Raw genomic sequence first — 20,317 nt, forward strand, 5'->3', positions numbered from 1 at the left:
GCACCTTGAGCTGAGCTGCCGCTTGGATGGCTCAGTGGATAGAGCGTGCGCTCTCAACAACAAGGCTGCTGGTTTGACTCCTGCTTGGGATGGTGGCTACACCCACCTGCAACTAAGATTGAACACAGCACTTTGAGCTTAGAGGCCGCGAGCTGCCGAGGGGAAGCCAGATGGCAACTGGCGCCCTCCACAACGAAGACTGAAGAACAACAGCTTGACCGGTCCCCTCCCCCAATTCCATAATAAAATCTTTTAAAAAACAAAACAAAACAAAAACAAAACGGGGCTAGTAATAATGGTCTACTATCTCACCAGGGATAATAATGACATGGCACATGTGAAATCTCTTTGAAAAGAAGGCAAAAGGTGGGCTTAATTCCTAGTTCCCTCATTTATCTGTGTGTGTGTCTTGTCATGGCAAATAAGTTATTTGAAATTTTATTTCATTTATCTCAAGTGAAAAGGTGGTGAGGTAGGTTTTACATCATCCTTGCTTAATATAATCTGAGTGCTCCTCACTGGTAAGTCAGTACTGGAGCTGGCAAAAGCTGAGCCCAGGGCCTCCCAGTTTGGTCTCCTTACCCCTCCTGTTACTTTTTCATATTCGATATCAAAGTCTCAATTGTTCTTTCAAGTCCTATGTAGTCTGGGCTCTGATCATCTGGGGACTGCACCATTCTTATTACTATTAAAGGTGAGGGTTTTCTTAGCCTGTTTCCCTTCGTTTCTAAATTAGTCTCGGAAAGGAGAGGGCGAAAGTAGAATTGGAAGGACATCTATTCCCCCAAAGGAATGCATCCTGGTTTGTTGCGAATTCAGGTTCCCTCTGGTGACTTTAAGGGTTGTGATGAGTAAAGCGTGAACAGTAACTGATTAACTGCAGAACATCTGGGACCATTAGAGAGTTTTGATTTCAGGGTCAGGCTGAAATTGACAATTTGATCCTGTTGCTGCCTCACTCTGCCAAATATCAGGAGTTCAAGTGACCCAGGATGTACGTTTTCCTTCATTTCAGATTCCCAGTCACTGATTTGCTGGCCACAATGGTATCTGCATTCACAAGAAAAGCAGATGTGAGTGAAAAGTTTTGTAAATGAATTGCATTTGTCTATTGGCCTCATCACTTTGACCTTGTTTTTTTTTTTTACTTCATTTCTAATGACTTTGCAACTGGTAAGGGCCTCTTGAGATTAGATGTCCATTTCTCAAGCTTCCAGCTGAAATAGTCTCTAAATAAACACTTGAGTGATGGAAGAGGTTGGTGTTACCTGAAAAGTCCATTCTTTAAGAGAAGAAAAAGATAATTTTAATAATTGGAGGGATTCCAACTTATCGGTTACTTTTCAGTTTGTGTGTTCTGGCCACTCAGAGAGATCAGGGAGCAGGAGCAGGAGCCATGTCTGACTGTAAAACGACAGCCTTTCAGCCGTGTTTCTCAGGTTATCCCTGAGGAAGTCAAGCCATCTCCCCAGCCTTGGGACCTACGTTTCTGACGCAGTGTTTGCTTGATGCAGCTTCAACCTCTTCTGTGCAATGGCTTTTGAGATATTGTTCTTAGCTTGGTGCATTCCAGATGAAGCTACTGAATGTTGACAATATCGTGATGAAAGTTTATAATATTTTGGTGTAAATGCCAGCAAGACATTTCCCCAACCATTTGGCTTACTTTCCACAGGTATGGACAAAATGCCATAGTTGGGGGGGGAAAATGATCTTAGAGTAACTTTTTCATTTGTTAATTTTAAACATTTAAAATATGACAGACTGATGGTAAAAATTGCACAGTACAGAAGGGCATAAAACAAGACAAAAGAAGAACAGAAGAAAATAAAAAATACTTCTTTCCCCGTTGCCCATTCTGCTCCCTAAAGTGAAGGACAGTTTTTAAAATATACTTCCAGATATTTCCTATGCCTCTGAAAGCATACACATGTATATACAAGACCATGTCAGAATAGCTGTTGGTAGTTGAATTTTTAAAAAAAGTTCGTCGTAGGGCAATTTCCCCTTATTTCTTTGACTAGATGGTAAATTGAGAGAAAACTCATGCAGACCCTATAAAAAAATCCTTTCTATAAACACTTAAATATCTCCAATAAGCCTATCATTTGCACAAAGTATGGGCTCTCTTTAGTGATACAAACAATACATAGTGTGTGGCAAAGAAAGTTATTCTAAGTTTCTAACAAAATGCAGGCTAAAAACATTCAATGTAGAAATCAGTGTGTAAGGTTGTACCACTGCCTATGTAAGTGAAGAGATTGTGGGGTGTTTTCATAACATTTGATTAGTGGCATACAATTTTTCCAGGTCTCTCAGAGCAAAATATTAAAGGTCAAATAAATGTGTAATGAGAGAATGTGTGATGTTTATTGCCAAACACAGTGACAGGCTGTGATCCTTACGAGTGTGAGCTGTAGGAAGTTCTGGATCGGTTCTCTTAAGATGGAAAGGCCAGACAGACACCACATCACCTGTTTACACACACAAATCATCTCCCTCCCCATTTCAAGAAAGGGGGTGGGGGCTACCAAAACAGGCTCCGTGTGACAAATTGGATCCAGATTTCAAATTTTCCTCCTCCCACAGACTTAATGCTAAATTAGGCTAAAGAAGGGGCTTTGAGCCCAGGCCTAGTCATTTTCACTCTTTCTTTGGTCTCCGGCTTGGTGCACACAGAGCTACGCTCAGGACTTTGGTCCTGTTTCACTTTGCAGCTTTGTCTGGGATGGAGCAGTAGGAGCCTTGAGGGCACCCTCCAAAGCAGCCACGTCTCCCTCACCTCCTCCTTTGCCCCAATTCTGTTGGTTCATTCTTTTCTGGCAACTTGACTCTCTCTGGAGAACCAGATCTGGGTGCTTGGAGCCCAGGGCTGTTTTCTCCTCTGCCCTCCCTTTAACTACCTGTGGCTCCTCTTAGCTTCCACATCCTCAAAAGGGATAATGTTCTCCTTGAAAGCATCTTTTGAGGATTAATTGATGTTTGCTCTATGCTTTGAAGAGAGAATCCTATCAAGTCTCGCTGCTGTCCTCAAAGCTGGCCCTGGTTCCAGCTGGTGCCAAGTCTGGCCAATCGGGACACAGGGTGAGTGGGCCTCTCACTGGCCACCTTTCTGGGCATATCATTTGCCTGCTCATCACCCACAGTAGAAGGGCGATCACCCAACAAGGAGGCACAGATCCTCAAGTGGACATTGTGTACATTGTACGTATTTTAATTGGACAAAGAGTATTTGCAACAAAATGAGCATCCCACGGGAGGTTAGTTTGTGGCCATCTGTGACATTCTCTTGTTTGAAAATTGTTCTTTTTTTCTCTCTGTCTTTTTAAAAGCTTTATATGTGTAGGAGCAAGAGTAGTTATAATCTGCCATCTCTCAAAGAAGTCCCTTTCCAGGCCATTTATATGTAAATTGAGTGTGGTTTGGAGAAGAAAAGGATGTTACCTGCTTCAAGATAAGCATTTTCATCTCAATGAAGTCTTTGTTGGAGTTGTTTAATCAGAGAAATGGAAGCTGCAACCTACTTTTGGGAAGATCCAGATGAGGCAGCATGAGTTAAGAAAGAACCTGAGGGTTCTAAGGAGAAGATGGATAAGAAAAAGAAAGGAAAAAAAAGGTTTGTTTTAAGGACAGACCAAGCAGGGAGTTAAAAAAAATTAGTCAAAGACATTCTTAGATGTCTTGTCATCACGGAAGACAAATCTGGGGGGCACACGTATGTGAGGTTTTTCTTCCAAGTCCTAGGATGGGCATTAAAACGGGATGAAGGGTTGAGGACCTGCTGCTGACCATTCCAATTGGGCATTTCAAGGGGAGCCTTCATTTCCTGGCGTTCCTATTAGCCCTCCAGGGCCTGATCCTTATAAAGTCTCTCATGCAGTTGGGGTGGAGGTAGGGCTTGTTTCTCAGCACAGGACTTATTAATAGAAATCATTGCCTCACTTTTCTCAATGATATTTGTGGCCCCTTGAAAAACTGAAGATCTGGCAACCTGAACCTTCATTCCATTGGGGAAAACCATCAGCCTCTGCTGCCTCTTTCGATGGGCCAGTGAGACAGACTGTCTGGTTTACCACCTGGGGAAATGTTGACTTCTTACCTGTCTGGGAAGTTAATGAGAAGACAGAGTGTTAGTGTGGAAGCACATGCATGCACACACATGTGTACACACACACACACACACACACACACACACACACCCTATCGGGATTCAGGCCAGAGGAGGATTACCTTATAGAAAGGTCACACCTCAGCAGGTTTAGGGTGTATAATCTGAACAACAGATTTGAGAAAAGTTAATCTTGGGGTTAGATGAGGAAAACCAGGTTATCATGGCACACAATAAAAGAGATGTTTGTTACCTCTGTGTTAAAAAAATGAAGTGCCTTTCTGTGGCACACTCATGCCTTTGGAGCAGCAATGAGGATGCGGGTAGTGACCAGACAGAGGCAAGGTCAAGGGACCTGTATCTAAACCTCTATGATGCTCGGGACAGTGCCTGGGGCATCCAGGAGCTTAATAAATATTATGTAATGATAGCCAGCCATGGACTTGTTTTGATGAACTGAACTTTCAGATCTGGAAGAATAGTTTCTTTTCCCCTTTCTCAGTTTGCCCATCAGCAAAATGGGAAGATGACAGCAGGCATCGCAAACTCAAATGCCCACGAGGCCAGGCAGGCAATGCAAATGAGTAAAGGGATGTGTGGAAGGGAAAAGTAGATTAGGGAGTAGAGAGGACTGTGGTGCACTAGAAGTTCATGCCCATCCAGTGGCATGTCTGAACTCAACTCCAGCCACTGTCCACGTGGGAAGGTGAGCCCACTGTTCCAGGGCTCCGCATTTTTAAAGAGAAGCTTGAAATCTGAATTTGTATGTGAACTCTAACAATTTTCAATGTACCTAGTTCAGTTTTCAAAAAGTGAAGTGCAACCAAACAAAACATACTCGGGGCCATATTTGGCCCATAGGCAACTTCTGGGATAAAGCCTGTTTGGTGCCTCCCTACCTGGCTGTTGGTCCGACTTTACTGAATTCAGGGCTTGAGGAGGAAGGAACTGGTGGAAATGAAGAATGACTGTGAAGAAAAAGTTGGGGTGAAGGTGGGATGTGAAACTTGGATCACACCATTACCAGGCTAGATGGGCAGATCTGCCTCCTGCCAGCTTTAGCAAGAAGAGTTGCAAGGCCTGGTAAGAACTGTGCATGGAGGCAGGAAGGAGGGCAGATCCGGGGGAGATGGCTGAGGGGAGACGACACAGCCTGCGGGTGGCAGCAGCATGGGCAGCAGGGTGCAGAGGTCAGGGGTCAGCAAGGGCAGTCCAGGGAACAGGAGAGCGCAAGAGGAAGCTAGGTGGACCTGGGGACCGAGGCCGTTTGGCCTCTTGCATGCTGAAGCTTGGTGGGTGTTTGTAGCTTCTCACCAACCATGCACAGTGGAAGAGTGTCCTGGCCGCTCAAGAAGCTGTATGCATTAGCCACCCATTCAGCCAAACACAAATCCTGGTCCAGCCCTCCAAACTTATAATCATAGTTTGGAATGTAAGCCTGTCACACATGAAGAGAGGCAAAGTAGCATAGTGGGTAAGAAGAGAATAAGTTTAGGGCTCAAACAGTTTGGGGTTGAATCTGACCTTTGTCACTTACTAGCTAAGCAGCTGGGGCAAAATATTTAACTTCGTTTTGAGCCTGGTTTGCTTATTTGGGGATAATAATAGTACCGATCATGTAGGGTTTCATGAGGATTAAATTAAAACGAATGCTGTCATGTATGTGAAGTTCTTAGTACAGTACCTGGCCCATAGTAAGTGCTCCGATTGAGTCTCATCATTATTGTAACCTCAGCTATTTTGTGGTGAAGCACAAAATTCATCGTCTCAATTGAGAGATGACACAGATACAGTAGAAGTTTACTACTCCCCTATTGAAAATGTTTCCCTAAACATAGGCTTTTTGCCCTCGGTTCCTGTTTTTCAGGAAAACAGGAGACATTGTGCCCACCTGGATAAGTGTCATTTTTGGAACTTGGGTAAATCTGTTTGGCCCCAATAATACCTGGTTTAACATAATGGTGTTTTCATTCATCTAACAAATGTTTGTTGAGCAACTACTATGTTCCAAGCACTATGAAAGGGATTGGGGGAATGGCGAGCACAAGAAGACCATGTTTAGGCCTTAAGGAGCTGAATTTAACATTTAGGGGAAGTTGCTGCAACAGAGATCCCCAAATAGAATGGCTAAATAAAACAGAGGTTTATTTCTGTCTCGTGTAAGTCCTATAGTGAGCACACCAAGCTGGCAAAGTTGGTCCACGAAGTCATTCATGAGGTAGTATTTTACTATCTCAAAGACTGTCTCATAATGTGGGAAGTAGGAGGTGAGGAAATTCAAGGCAAGCAGTTTGTCATTCAGGAGCTCCCAGTCACACCCCATTGGCTGGAACTTAGTCACATGGCCACATCTAGCTACAAGGTTTGCTGGGAAATGTAGTCTGGAGCAGATGGCCATGCACTTAGGTAAAACTTGGGAGTGAGGTTATTATAAAAAGGGAAGAAGGGAGAATAAATATTGAGGGATAGTTAGCAGTTATGATTCGGGGAGACAGAAAAGTAAATGAATGCTCATAACATAGTTAGGTGAATGTTCCTTTCAAGAGAACCAGCTGTAATCCTTGAGAAATATATTGTGGCCCTCATGGGAATTTGGGCTTTGGAATCAGACTTCTGATTCAAATCCCAGCTCTCTCCCTTACCTCTGGCACCTGCCCCATGGGATTGGTGTGAGGACTAAATGAGTAAACCCATATAAATCTCTTAGAATGTGGTCTGACCCAGAGTCAGTGCTAAGGAAGTATAAGATATTACTGTTGGGGAGTGAGGATGGGATGTATTTGGGAAAGTCAGTTGACTCAAGAATATCTGTGGAGGGCCAGCCGAGTGGCACGTTGGTTAAGAGCTGGCTTGGGATGCTAGAGGACCCTGGTTCGGATCCCACATATGAGGGCCAGTGACACTGTCCTCCACAACTAAGATGCTGAACAACAGCTCAACCTGGAGCTGGGCTGCTGTGAGTCGCCGGTGACGGCGTAGGCTGCAGCCCCTGTGGCAGTGGGTTGCCATGGGCTACCGTGTGTAGCCAGCAGCCAGCATGAGCGGCCAGCAGCCGCAGTGAGCGGCCGTCCAGAAGCCAGCGACTGATCTGCCTCACCTGGGAAGAGCGCAATGATGATGCCAACTTGGGCCAGTGAAGCAACATCCTCCACAACTAGACTGAAGAACAAAAGGACAGCAACTTGTCTGTTCCCCTTCCCCCAATTCCCCAGCGCTGTTCCCATCCCCCAATTCCCCAATACAAATCTTTAAAAAAAAAGAAAGAATATCTGTGGAATTGCTCATGGAGTTGCCACCTCTCAGTTTTACAACTTCTCATAGGCTTTGTCTCTCCAGATGCAACATTGGGTGTTGAACTCTTGGTCCCTCTCATCATTGAGAAATGTTAATGAAGATAAACAAGGCCATCCTAAGCGACTGGTGTTTTGAAAAAAATAGAATCAAGTTGTGTTTGCCAGGACTGGACTTAGGGGAGGAATTTAGAGAGAATGTTTCAAGGTCATGCTCAGCTTTCTATAGCTTGGGTAAGAGCCAGTGAATTTAGCACCTGATCCACAGGCCTCTGAGGGAAGAGTAAGAGCTCCTCTTGTAGGGTGTGTTTCCAGGTAAAGAGCCCTAGAAATTATTTTGAAACACTGGTACTTAGCTAAATAAAAGGGAGAGTGAGTAGTGAGGCCTCATGGAGGCTGGAGAACTTGACCCTTGGGGAAGACCCTGGTGGCCTTTTCTAGGGCCCCTTCAGCAAGAGGAGAAAATGGAAAAGCCACCCCTGCTGGGTGCTGTACTGGCAGAAGTTGGGGTGTCCTCTTACCTGGAGCCGGTGTCCTATGATATGCAGAGGGTATCACGTTTTCCATCTTCTGCAGGTGTTGTGTGGAAAGAGAACCTTCCTCGCTTCAGAACAAGAGCCTTAACTTTCCTTGGCAACTCAGAGTGGATAGATTGTAGCAGACAAAGAAACAGGCACTGAGAAATGGTTTTCTACCAGCTCTCTGCACTGGCTCATCTTAGGGGATCTGAGGAGCTTGCGTACTTTTTTTTTTTTTTTTCCCCAAGCACTTAGAATTGGACCTCACAATACTCTGGAAAGTAGCATTGGATGCTGTGTCACAATGAACACTATTTTTGATTCTCTGAAAGCATATAATTGACTCTCAGGAGATGGGATGGACATAGAGAAGGGAGCACATTCTGGAAGATTTGTCTATGCTTAGGACCCCACCTGTGGCTGTGGAGAGGCCAGCAAAGGTGGGCCAGGGCTGTGATTGTCACAGCTGAAGGCCTGGGTAGGAGCTAGCTCTTGGGCAAGTAGACAGACGGTTGTATTCTTGCTTGCCTCACTCACTTTAGCTGACCTCCTGACCTTAACATCTAGGTGTCACAAAAATCCTACACCTTACTAGTCTGGATCTGTAGGTGGTCAGGTCCCAGGGTTTTCACCCACATTTTCTCCAGCTCTGCAAACCTCATTTCTTCTCTATCACCAGTTCCCAACTGGGTCTTCACTGTTCCTTATCACTGGAATCAATTTTTTATTCTCTTTCCCTTAAGGGAGGCTTATCAAGGAGCTGGAGCTGGGGACTGTAGAGGGAGCTGTTTATGAATGGGGGTCTTCCATTCATGGAAGATTCAAGTGGAACTGATGTTATCTCTGTACGAGATGATGTGTGTCATCACCAAGATATTCATCAAAAAACATCAAATGGACGAGTCTGTGCCTGGACTGCTTTATCCATGGGGCACTAGAAATCTATCTATCTATCTATCTATCTATCTATCTATCTATCTATCTATCTATCTATATCTATCTCCTGTAATTTCTTGGGATTATAATTCTTTTACATTGTATTTAAGTTTGTGTGTGTATGTGAACAGTATGAATTTGTAAAGTATGAGCATTTAAAGTGGGACATTAATGATTCTGCTGTGCATTTCTTCATTTTTAATAACCTGGGCCCTGGGCCTCTCACCATTTGAGAGGCCCTGTATTCAAGCCTGCTGGGTCATGGGTGAGCAGTCCTTTTTACACAAGAGGGCAATTCAGGAAAAATAAACAAACATATTTACAGTTGTTTTTTTCCTCCAATCAAAATGAAGAGAGCTTTATTGAGTCTCATGACCCAGGGGTGGGTGGGGTGTTAAGGAGTGTTTATTCTTACAACTTACTCTGTTGCCTAGAGTAATATTAGTGAGAAAATGAACACTGCCTTTTAATCATTGAAAACTTAATATCCAGGCATTTGGAGAAAGTTTTCTAACTTTTCATTCTGAAATTAGACCTCTGGATTCTTGTGTGTGATCCTCGTCACTACATGGATTAACCCTGTAACCCATGGATCAGCGTATTTTATATCTCTGTATCTCTTGTGTCCAACATAGTCCCCAACACATAGTAAGAGCTTCATAAATGCTTTTTAGGAAACAATATGGTATAATGGTTAACACCGACTATAGCCAGACTGCCTAGCTCTGTCACTTATTAGCTGTGTGACTTTGGGCAAGTTACTTAACCTCTCTGGGCCTCAGTCCCAGTCTGGAACATGGGGATTATGTCAATCTCTACCTCAAAGATGGGGATTGAATGAATTAATGTATGTGAGCATTTAGAGCAATGCTTAGCATATGTAAACCCTGCGTAGTGTGAGCTGTTACTATAAATATTGTTTTTGAACTGATCAGAAACTCAAGTTTGCCTGTGCTGCTAGAGCGTTATAGAGTCTCTTTCCAACTCTGGCTTCTACAATTGATCAGATTTCCTCTCCAGTTTCGGTCTGTAGAAACAGATTTGATTTTCATATAAAATAATTATGTCTTTTCCTCATTCCAAACTTTTTTAAGGGAAGAAAAGCAAAACACAAAAACCCTGAATGTTTTTGAAGCAAACCTGCACCCATCTGTAATGAGTAGTGCATAGTATTAATTACCCAGGTGGAGGCTGCACATCTAGATTTTGCAAAACTTCTCTTTTCCCAAGAAAGCGCCTGTTTCTCCATCCCCCTTTCGTCTCTTCTCACAGAATGCCCTCCCTCCACACTCAGCTAATGTCTGCATCCACAGGAGACCTCCTGTGAAAGACACACATCAGTTAAAACCTGGCTCCAACGGCCTTGCCCACTTGATGACTTTACTCTTAATCACTTTTATTTTTGTTTACTGAATTATTTTTTAGAGTTTTGGAAATTGAAGGATAACATGCATACAGAAAAGTGCCCATATGTTCAGCTCAATAAATGTGACAAGTTGAACATACTTGTGTCATCAACACCCAGATTAAGAAACAGGAGAACAGAAGCCCAGCTCTGCCTCTTCCAGTTACTACCTCACTCCCTACCCAGCCTGCCAAGGGACACTAGCCTGATTCTGACCCCATCGAGCAGAATCTTCTAGCGTGCCCACTGCCCACTGTAGTGTCTGGATTTTCATCTTCAATATTGTCGGATGCATCCAAAGTGTTGACTGTAATTGCAGGTCGTCCATTCTTAGTGCTGTAGAGTATTCTGTCATGGGGGCACGCTGTGATTTCTTTGCCTGTTCTACTCTTGATGGGCCTGTTTCCGTTTCTAGTTCGGGACCCCTGTGAGATGCACATGCTGGCACATGTCTTTGGAGACCTGAAATGCACATACCTCCCAGTGGGATGGCTTGCTTGGTCACAGGCGAGGCAATTCAGTAGATGGAGCCAAGTGCTCTTCCAGAGTGTGTGTGTGGGGGGTGGGGTGGGGTGGGGCAATCGCCTGATGAAGAAAATTATTTTGTATTCAGACCTGAGTTGAGTTTTAAAGCAGAATAACATTACACGATGTCTGTTGATTTTACTATTCCTATTACTCCCCTCTCACCCTCTCATGTGTATGAGCCATATGGTCACCAGGCAAATTCACTTGAGCTGCTGTAACTGTTTCTTTTTGGGAGGCTCTTGAAAGACTTTTAGAAATGCTCCCTGAAATAGAAGGTTTAGGCCTCCCCACTGCTTCCCCCCAGAAAATACCTGGTTTATTTTTAAGGGCAGAAAATACTAATCACCACACTCCCTGCAAAAGAGGTCATCCTCCCCACCCCAACACACCTCACACCTTTTATTGAATGAAATTTAGAGCTTAAGGAACTTTTGAGTGAAAAGCAAACATCACTGAGATTACTGATTTCCCAAAATTTGCTCACTGGATCATTCCTCTCATAATTTCAATTACAGTGACCTCTCTTTGGAATTTGACAAAGCCTGGCAAATGGAGAGTCAAAAGTCTCTCCGTCTAGTCCTGACTTTAGGTTGTAAACAACCGTAGTATAAGGTGCTTTAGGAGTGCTGAGATAGATGGTCTTCCTGTCCAGCCCCAGAAACTTTATAAATAAGGACCTCTGAGTCTTAGAGGGAATTTGATTGAATCTGTTAGTTTTGGCTTGCCCTTCCTTCACTGACCCCAAACAACAAGCTAGAAACATCAAAAATCTTACCTCACACACTGCTCCCTCATAAAAATCTCTCACAAAAGCACCCTGAAATCCTGCAGCATGGGACCATTATTTATTTTACAGATGGGAAAATTAAGACCTGCAGAGTTGACTGGACACTGTAAGACCCTGGAAGGCCCAATTGGGGGTTGGAGGCCAGGCCCAGGCCCAGGATTTGCACTTCCAGCTGCAGAGGGGTCCTTTGCTAAGGAGAAGTTTGAGGATGATGTGGCTGTATGGGGAGCTCAGCATGAGGTCCTTTTTTTTTTTTTTTAAAGATTTTATTGAGGAATTGGATGAGGGGAACAGTGCTGGGAAATTGGGGGGAAGGGGAACAGACAAGTTGCTTTCATTTTGCTGTTCAGTCTAGCTGTGGAGGATGTCGCTTCACTGGCCCATGTTGGCATTATCATTGTGCTCTTCCCAGGTGAGGCAGTCGCTTGCCGGCCTCTGGATGGCCGCTCACGGCGGCTCTTGGCAGCTCACACCGGCTGCCAGCTGCTCACACTGGCTGCCAGCCACACATGGTAGCTTGTGGCAGCCCTTGCAGCAAGGGCTGCAGCCTATGCCATCGCCAGCGACTCATAGCAGCCCAGCTCCAGGTCAAGCTGTTGTTCACCATCTTAGCTGTAGAGGGCAGTGTCATTGGCCCCCATGTGGGATCCACACCTGGGCCCTGCTGCTCAGAGCTGGCGTCCCAAGCCAGCTCTTAACCAACGCGCCACTCTGCCGGCCCCTAGGTCCTTTTTTTTTTTTTTTTAAGCTGAGCCATCCTGCCGACTGTTGGCAGCTCAGTTCGGGCCTAGCATGGAACCGCTGTTGCTTAGAGCTTGCACTCTTGTGTGAGCCCTTAACCAACTGAGCCACTTGGCCACCCCAGCATGAGGTCCTTTTGATGGGTGACTTAAACATCCTGAAGGTTGGCATTTTGTCTGGTTAGAAAATCGTCACCTTCAATTTTTTAAATGTAAATATAGTTGGTGTACAGTATTATATAAGTTATATTCGTTTTAGGTGTACAATATGGTGATTTGACATTTTTATACCTTAGAATGTGATCACCCCACTAATTCTAGTAATCATCTGTCACTGGGCAAACTTATCACAGTATTATTGACTGTATTCCCTTTATCTTCTCTATACATCCCCCACCCCCTCTCCTTTGGCAACCAAGAAACTGGTCTTTGGTAGGAACTTATGTACAAGGAATTTATTGCTCTTTTGTTTGTAATGGCGAAGGATTGAAACTGAGTGAGTGCCCATCATAGGGAACTGGCCCAATAGCTATGGTACCTTATTACCATGGATCCTTACAAAACCATTAAAAGGATTTCATTAAAGTATGGCAGAGTAAAGAGTGTTTATAATGTATAATTCTACTTTTGTTAAATAATAACCACTCCCTCAAAACCCAATATTTGTGTGTGTGTGTGTGTGTGTGTGTGTGTGTGTGTAGATTACATGAGCATGGGGAAAAATGTGAGGGATACAAATATTAACATGGGTTACTGGGGAAAGCGGGGATGAGGATGGGGATGCTGATGTGGGAGAACGGGGTACAGGAAACTAGCATAAGTGATAAAATGCAATCTGAATAAATTGTATATATGCATGTATGTGTATACATATGCATGAGGAAATACATAAAAAGTACATGCATAAGTTTAAAAATCAAAAGAGTGGTTCTAATAAGAGCAAGGCTGTGAGCCCTATATGGGTCAGTTAGCTTGGCAATGGCAAGAACTTGGTTTTGTGGCTGAAGGCTTGACCCCCCAGGTCAGTTATGTTGCACGTGAAAGACGTTGGTCAGACGTGGATCAGGGGACATGGGTGAGTGGCTGAGCACAGACACACTGCTGCGTTTGGCAAAACAATAATCATAACTACCATCTCAAAGTGCCTACTAGGTGCCAATTTCTCAAAGTTAGAAATTTTTTTTTTTTTTAAAGATTTTATTGGGGAATTGGGGGAGGGAACAGCATTGGGAAATCGGGGAAGGGGAACAGACAAGTTGCTGTTCTTTTGTTCCTTAGTCTAGTTGTGGAGGATGTCGCTTCACTGGCCCATGTTGGTATTGTGATCATTGCTCTCTTCCCAGCTGAGGCAGATCGGACGCTGGCCATTGGACGGCCGCTCACGGTGGCTCATGGCAGCTCACGCCGGCTGCCAGCCAGCCCCACTGCAGCCTATGCCGTTGCCAGCGGCTCACGGCAGTTCAGCTCCAGGTTGAGCTGTTGTTCACCATCTTAGCTGTAGAGGGCTCAGCGTCACTGGCCCATGTAGGATCCAAACCGGCGGCCCTGCTGCTCAGAACCGACACTCCAAGCCAACTTTTAACCAATGAACCACTCGGCCGGTCCTCAAAGTTAGAAATTTGTATCCCCACTTTATGGATGAGGAAAACCGAGGGCAAGCTACTTACTGAAGGTCACATAGTGAGCAAGCAGAGATTCAAGCCCAGATCTGTCTGATTCCAGAACTCCTGCTTCTTAGGCCCCACCACAGCTTGGAGTTCACATCCTCCTGCTCTTCCCGTGAGCTGATCAGGGCCTGAAGTCTAGGTTTTGCTATCAAAACCAACCAAGCCACCACCTCGTGAATGTTTCCTGTGTGTACTTGCAGGCCCGATTTTGGATAGCAAAGCTTCTTTACCTGGGTGACAGGAAAGCAGCCTGTTCCAGCCTCTCTCCCCAAGGGAGCAGGGCTACACGGAAAACTGGGGCATCTGGACACCTACCTCAGGACAGGTGAAAGGCAGACTGGCTTGTCAAAAAGGACACTTTTACCAAGTCTGACATCTGGCCCCTGAACTGAATCAGCAGCTACTTTGGGAGTAGACGCTTGTGCTTTCATGGGGATCTCTCTTCCATTTCTCCCTGCCCCCTCCCCAGCCCCACTAAACACAAAAGAACTAACAGTAGCGGCTTGTTTGGTGTCCTGGTAATGTGACTTCCACCCAAATCACTGAGCGCTTGTGCTGTCGCCAAGGCTGTCCCAAGGTGCGTATTTAAGGTAAAAATCTCAGTTCTGCAAATCGATGTCACCTGGGGTGAACCCTCCTCTTCTTTTCTTTGCCTTGGTTTCCTCATTCATAAAATGGGCTTTTGTCTTGCTTATGATTAAAAGACTATAAGATATACATTTTTTTTAAACAATAAGAGACATATATTTAGAAAGATAAGGCCAGTTCTGTGTGTTAGCTTTTGGCTGAAAACAACAGCATTGCTGACACCAACAGATATCACCATTTTTAATTTAGTTAAGTCTGCACGTTTCCAGTGCGACAGGACCACAGTTTTCTACAGGGTGCTGTGTCTTAACAATGGCATTGATGACTTCCTGGAGCTGGCCCATTAAGTAAAGGTTAACTTGACTGCAGAGGGTGAGCTGGCTGCACAGTCTGCCTTCCCTGCTTTCTCTCTGAGGCAGATGGCTGCCGTTTTCTTGGTGGGGTTGCAGCAGCTGGAACTAAAGCCACTGCCTGCTACCTTCCTTCACTGCCCAGTGGCAGCACCGCAGATCCTGTCAGGGGAGGATAGAATGAGGAGAAAGTGTGCAGTAGGATGTTATCTTCACTTGAGGATTTGGGGCAAGGTCTGCCCACACCTGCACTTTTGCTCTCAGCCCACAGATTGTAGACTGAGCCTCATGGCCTAGGACAAACTGCCTAGTCTTTCAGAGCCTCAGTTTCGCTATCTTTCTAGTGGAGCAAAATCCTGATTTTGAACAGTCATCTTGTTATTAGTTCCTTAAAGACTGGGACTAGGTCTCCGGTACCTGGCACAGTGTCTGGTGCACAGTAGTAACCCAAAGAAATGCTTTTCACTGGCATGGAAACCCCTAGAGATCTATGGCTGGACAGTGTGAAAGGTGATCATTCAGAAAATATTCTTTCTTCCTTTGCATACCTCTGTGCATGTTCAAGTGTGGTGTTTGTACACTTTTCCCTTCCCCTATTCTTCTTTGCATTTATTTTACTTAAAAAGTGATTTCCTTCTGGCCTATTAAGTAAAGCTGATAGGACCTCACCACATGTCCCTGTCCTCTTAGCATTTCTGAGAGGAGAAGGTGAACTCCATGCTCTGCTTGGTTCTGCTTAAATATAAAAATAGATAGGCCAGCTTGGGAAGAGAGCTTCTCTGCGTCCTGGGAGCTGCTCCTAACTCTTGCCGGCTCCCACTAGGACTACAGAGCCTTCTGAGGTCCCGGACCGGTGGTTTACCCGGATCTAGAAAGAACAAGGGCTGGAGCCCCCAGTGGGTTCCCAGGCACAGCACAGGAGGGTGTCTTTTAAAGAAAAGGAAAAAACAATCTACCCAGATGGAATGATAAAGGAATGACATCACAGTAGGCATGGCAACTTCAGGGTAATCATAATCTCCCCTCGAGGTGGTCAGAGCCCCAAGGGAAGGCCTAGTTTCATTGTGCTGCTTTTCCCACAGGAGCAGGGAGGCGTGGAGGAGGGGTTGCTGATCTGATGGCTAGCCTAGGCCAGAGGTTTAGCTTTTCACTCCAGATCTGGCTCCCTGCTCGGACAGTCTCTCTCTGGGATGGTAGTGTGCCACCTTGAAGCGTTTGCCCTGGGAGTTTGGTGGGAGAGGGGGAGCAAAAAGAGAGGAAAGCATACCATTGAAGAGGGGAGCAGAGAGGTGAAATTATCTTCAGGAACCCTGGAGCTCTACCCTGAAGTTCTCCTGGGAGGCTCTGATCACCATCCATCGCCTGCCCCCTCACTCGACTTCTTTGGGCCTTGGCTTTTGCAGCAAATGGTGTTGAGCTGGGTATAAACCATGTAAGTTGTGCGAATTTCAAAGTCACTCATGTCCAAAGCCCAAAGAGATGAGACTCAGAGCAATGCCCCGAGGTACTGTGTGGACATAAAGCTGCTATGTACTTGGTGAAGGCTGACGCTCTGGACAGCTTGGAATGTCTCAGAAGATCACCTTGAACACAGTGCAGAATAAGGGGCATGAACCAGGACGGTGTTATTCTGAAGCTTCTGGGTATCCTGGGTCCAGAAATCATTTTTCCTTTCCTGTTACTGGAGGATAACTATGCCTAAGTGATGCCTGGATGCTGTCTCTTTTGTAGGTCAAATCATAGCTTGTTTGTCTTCCTGTCACCTTGGCATTTTGGGGTCTTAGAAGTGAGACAGCCTGACCAAGGCTTGAGTAGGTATCATGAGGCTGGATGGTTCCATCTCTACTCTTCATCAGAGCCACCCACCCCCAACCCATGGGCATCTTAAGACATTTAAAAAATTTCTTGAGAAGCATGATCTTTGGCTTCTTTAGTCAGAATATCTGGAGTTCCTGTTGCAAGCTGGAGAAATTACTCCTTCAGCTCCTCTTGGCTATGGACAAGTTTGTGAAGTGAGTTCATTATTTAAGCGTTTTTTTTTTTTTTTATTGAGGTAAAAATGTACATAACATAAAGTTCACCATTTTAACTGTGTACAGTTCATTGGTTTTTAGTATCTTAAAGTGTACAATTGAGTGGTTTTCAGTATATTCACGATGTTGTACAACCATTACTACTATCCAATTCCAGAACATTTTCATTACCCTCAAAGAAATCTCATGCCCATTAAGCAGTTGCTTTTCATTGCCCCTTTTCCCCAGGTCCTGGCAACCACTAAGTTGCTTTCTGTCTGCATGGATTTCTCTATTCTAAATGTTTCGTATGAATAGAATCAGACAATATGTGTGGCCTTTTGTATTTGGATTCTTTAACTTAGTATGTTTTTCCGTGTCCAGCCATCCTGTAGCATGTATCAGTACTTCATTCCTTTTTATGGCGGAATGATATTTCATTGAATGGATAGACCACATTTTATTTAGCCATCAGTTGATGGACATTTGGGCTATTTCCACTTTTTGGCTATTATGATTATACCATATGAACATTCAAGTAGAAGTCTTTGTGTGGACATGTTTTTAATTCTCATGGGTATATACCTAGGAGTGGAATTGCTGGGTTATATGATAACTCTATGTTTAATTTTTGAGGGACTGCTAAATTTTCCACAACGGCTGCACCATTTTATAATGCCAGCAGCACTGTATGAGGGTCCAATTTCTCCAGATCCTTGCTGACACTTGTGATTATCTGTCTTTGTGATTATAGCCGTCATAGCGGGTATGATGTGGCATCTCATTGTGGTTTGGATTTGCATTTCCCTAATGATTAGTGATGTTGAGTATCTTTTTTTTTTAATAGTATCTTCTTTTTTTTCCCCTTCATTTTTTATGCTTATTGCTTTTAATTTTTTTTATAGTTGTGCTATATGAAGTGTTATAGTGTATCAGCCTAGTTTGATGCAGTCATCATTACATTATTTTCTAAAAAGCCACATTGCAACACAGTAAAATATTTCTGTGCTTACGAAGGTTGGCTTGAAATAGTACCCTGCCATAGTGTTAGGAAAATCTTGTCTGTAGAATAACACAGATTCATACCAGGAATGGGGGGGTGGAGGCTACAGGACACAAGAGCTTTATTTATGTAGGAAGAAAAACGGGACTCAAGCTACACTTACTGATCCTTTATTACTTCAAGTGCATTCTTCATTGCTAATGTCTCTAAATAGTGCCACCTTTGGACTGATTTTGAGCATGTTATTTGTTGTATTAGATTTAGTATCTTCTTATGCTCATTGACCATTTGTATATTTTCTTTGGACAAATGTCTGTTCATATCTTTGCCTGTGTTTTAACTGGGTTGCTTATTGTTTTTGTTGTTAAGAAGTGTTTATTTTATTTATTTTATTATTTTTTTAAAATTTAATTTAATTTTTAAAGAAGATTTTAGGGCCGGCCGAGTGGCTCAGCTGGTTAAGAGCTCGCTTGGGAGCGCCAGCTCTGAGCAGCAGGGCTGCGGTTCGGATCCCACATTGAGGGCCAGTGACGCTGCGCCCGCTACAGCTAAGATGGTGAACAACAGCTCGACCTGGAACTGGGCTGCTGTGAGTTGCCGGCGACGGTGTGGGCTGCAGCGGGGCTGCAATGGGCTGCCGTGAGCTATGTGAATGGCTGGCAGCCAGCGTAAACAGCTGACCAATGACCAGCGACTGATTGCCTCACCCTGGAAGAGCACAATGACCATACCAACATGGGCCAGTGAAGTGATGTCCTCCACAACTAGATTGAAGAACAAAACAGCAATTTGTCCACCTGTCTGTTCCCCTCCCCCCAATTCCCCAATAAAATCTTTAAAACAAAACAAAACAAAAAACAAACAAACAAAAAAGATTTTATTGGGGAATTGGGGAAGGGGAACAGCCAAGTTGTTGTCCTTCAATCTTAGTTGTGGAGGGCGCTGCTAGCTCAGCTCCAAGTCCAGTCACGCCTCTAAGTTCAAGGTGCAGTGTTCAATAAGTTGCAGGTGGGCACAGCCACCATCCCATGCAGGAAGTCGAACCAGCAGCCTTGTTGTTAAGAGCACACGCCCTATCCACTGAGCCATCCAGGCAGCAGCTCAGCTCAAGGTGCCGAGTTCAGTCTTTAGTTGTGGGAGGGTGTAGCCTACCATCTCGAACAGGCAACCTTGTTAGGAGAACATGCTCTCACCAGCTGAGCCATCCTGCCACCTGTTGGCATCTCAGCAGCAGCTCAGCTCAGGCGCAGCTCACTGGCCCATGTGGGAATCAAACCGGCGACCCTGTTGCTCAGAGCTCACACTCTTGAGCAAGCTCTTAACCAACTGAGCCACTCGGCCGGCCCCAGAAGTGAGTTTATTTTAATATATCACTGTTCTTTCCTCTACTCCAGCATGGTGTGACCAACCCGTGGAGATGGAGCTTAGTGGGTCACTTAAAAGCAGGCCGAAGTCACTTCCTGGTAGGCCACTCCTCGGTGTTCTTGGGAGTCTCCTTTTCCTTGCCTACCCATTAACAGTATTTTCCCCAGAGTTTCTCTTCTTGACCCATTTCTTGTTTTGCTCCCAGTTCCTCCCCAGCTGACCTCATCGACACCCATGGCATCCGTTACCATATATATACTGATTATTCCCAAATGCAAATATCCAACCTGGACTTCTCTCTGGAGCTCCATGTTTATATATCAACATGTTCAAAACTTACTACATTCCTCTGCCAGACCTTTTCCTTCTCTTGGATTCTCCATCTGGATGACGAGCAGCATCATTCACCAAGTCAAAAAAAGCTGGAAGTCGTCTTGGACTCCTTCCTCTTGCTCAGGCACATCTGCCCTTTCTGTCAGGTACTATTCATTCACCCTCTTCATTAACCCGCTCTAATTTGTCCTCAGTTCTTCAGTCCCACTCTGACTGCCTTAGTTTAGGTCTTTGTTATTTCAACTAGACTCCCTAGTTTTCAGCTACTTCCATCCATCCGTCCTCTCCTAGAATGATTCAGTTATATCCCTCTCATCTTAAAACCCATCAATGGTTCCTTGCTGCCTGAAGGATAAGCTTCTTACTCCTTTGTTGAGCTTATAGGCTCTCCTGGATCTGACCTCTACCAGTCATTCCAATCTCACACTCCCTTCCTCATTCTCTCAGCCCTTACTCTAGCCATCAGGAATTCATTCCCTTGGGTTTCTTGAATGGGTTGCGTTCCCTGAAACCTCTGCATCTGCAATGCCATGCTATTGGCATGGGTTTCGTCCATGTGGTTAAGGATAGATTTTGAGGGCTGGATTATGGATCCAACATGGCCCAGATTAAATACTACTGTGGATAGAGAACACGGTGATTATGTCTTGGATGTGGATTTTGATTCAATAATTATGTGAAAGAATT

General features: G+C 44.6%; 1 protein-coding gene across 5 annotated transcripts in view; it reads left to right on the forward strand.

Annotated features, from left to right (window-relative positions):
- DPF3 (double PHD fingers 3) overlaps window positions 1–20,317 on the forward strand; it is a 300,997-nt gene that overhangs the window by 40,435 nt on the left and 240,245 nt on the right. Inside the window, exon 1 of one of the 5 annotated variants that reach the window (XM_019640436.1) lies at window positions 19,336–19,395. The exons of 1 other annotated variant lie outside the window; for it this stretch is intronic. Coding sequence is in view for 3 of the 4 variants with exons in the window: in XM_019640432.1 (XP_019495977.1) it covers window positions 19,685–19,776 (92 nt within the window). In the remaining variant the exon portion in view is untranslated. Of the gene's footprint in view, window positions 1–19,335; window positions 19,396–19,654; window positions 19,777–20,317 lie in introns of those variants that run through there. 3 more of the 5 variants (XM_019640432.1, XM_019640435.1, XM_019640434.1) reach the window with 3 other exon arrangements.

Source organism: Hipposideros armiger, unplaced genomic scaffold (genome assembly GCF_001890085.2).
Source record: "Hipposideros armiger isolate ML-2016 unplaced genomic scaffold, ASM189008v1 scaffold_49, whole genome shotgun sequence".
Classification (NCBI taxonomy): domain Eukaryota; kingdom Metazoa; phylum Chordata; class Mammalia; order Chiroptera; family Hipposideridae; genus Hipposideros; species Hipposideros armiger.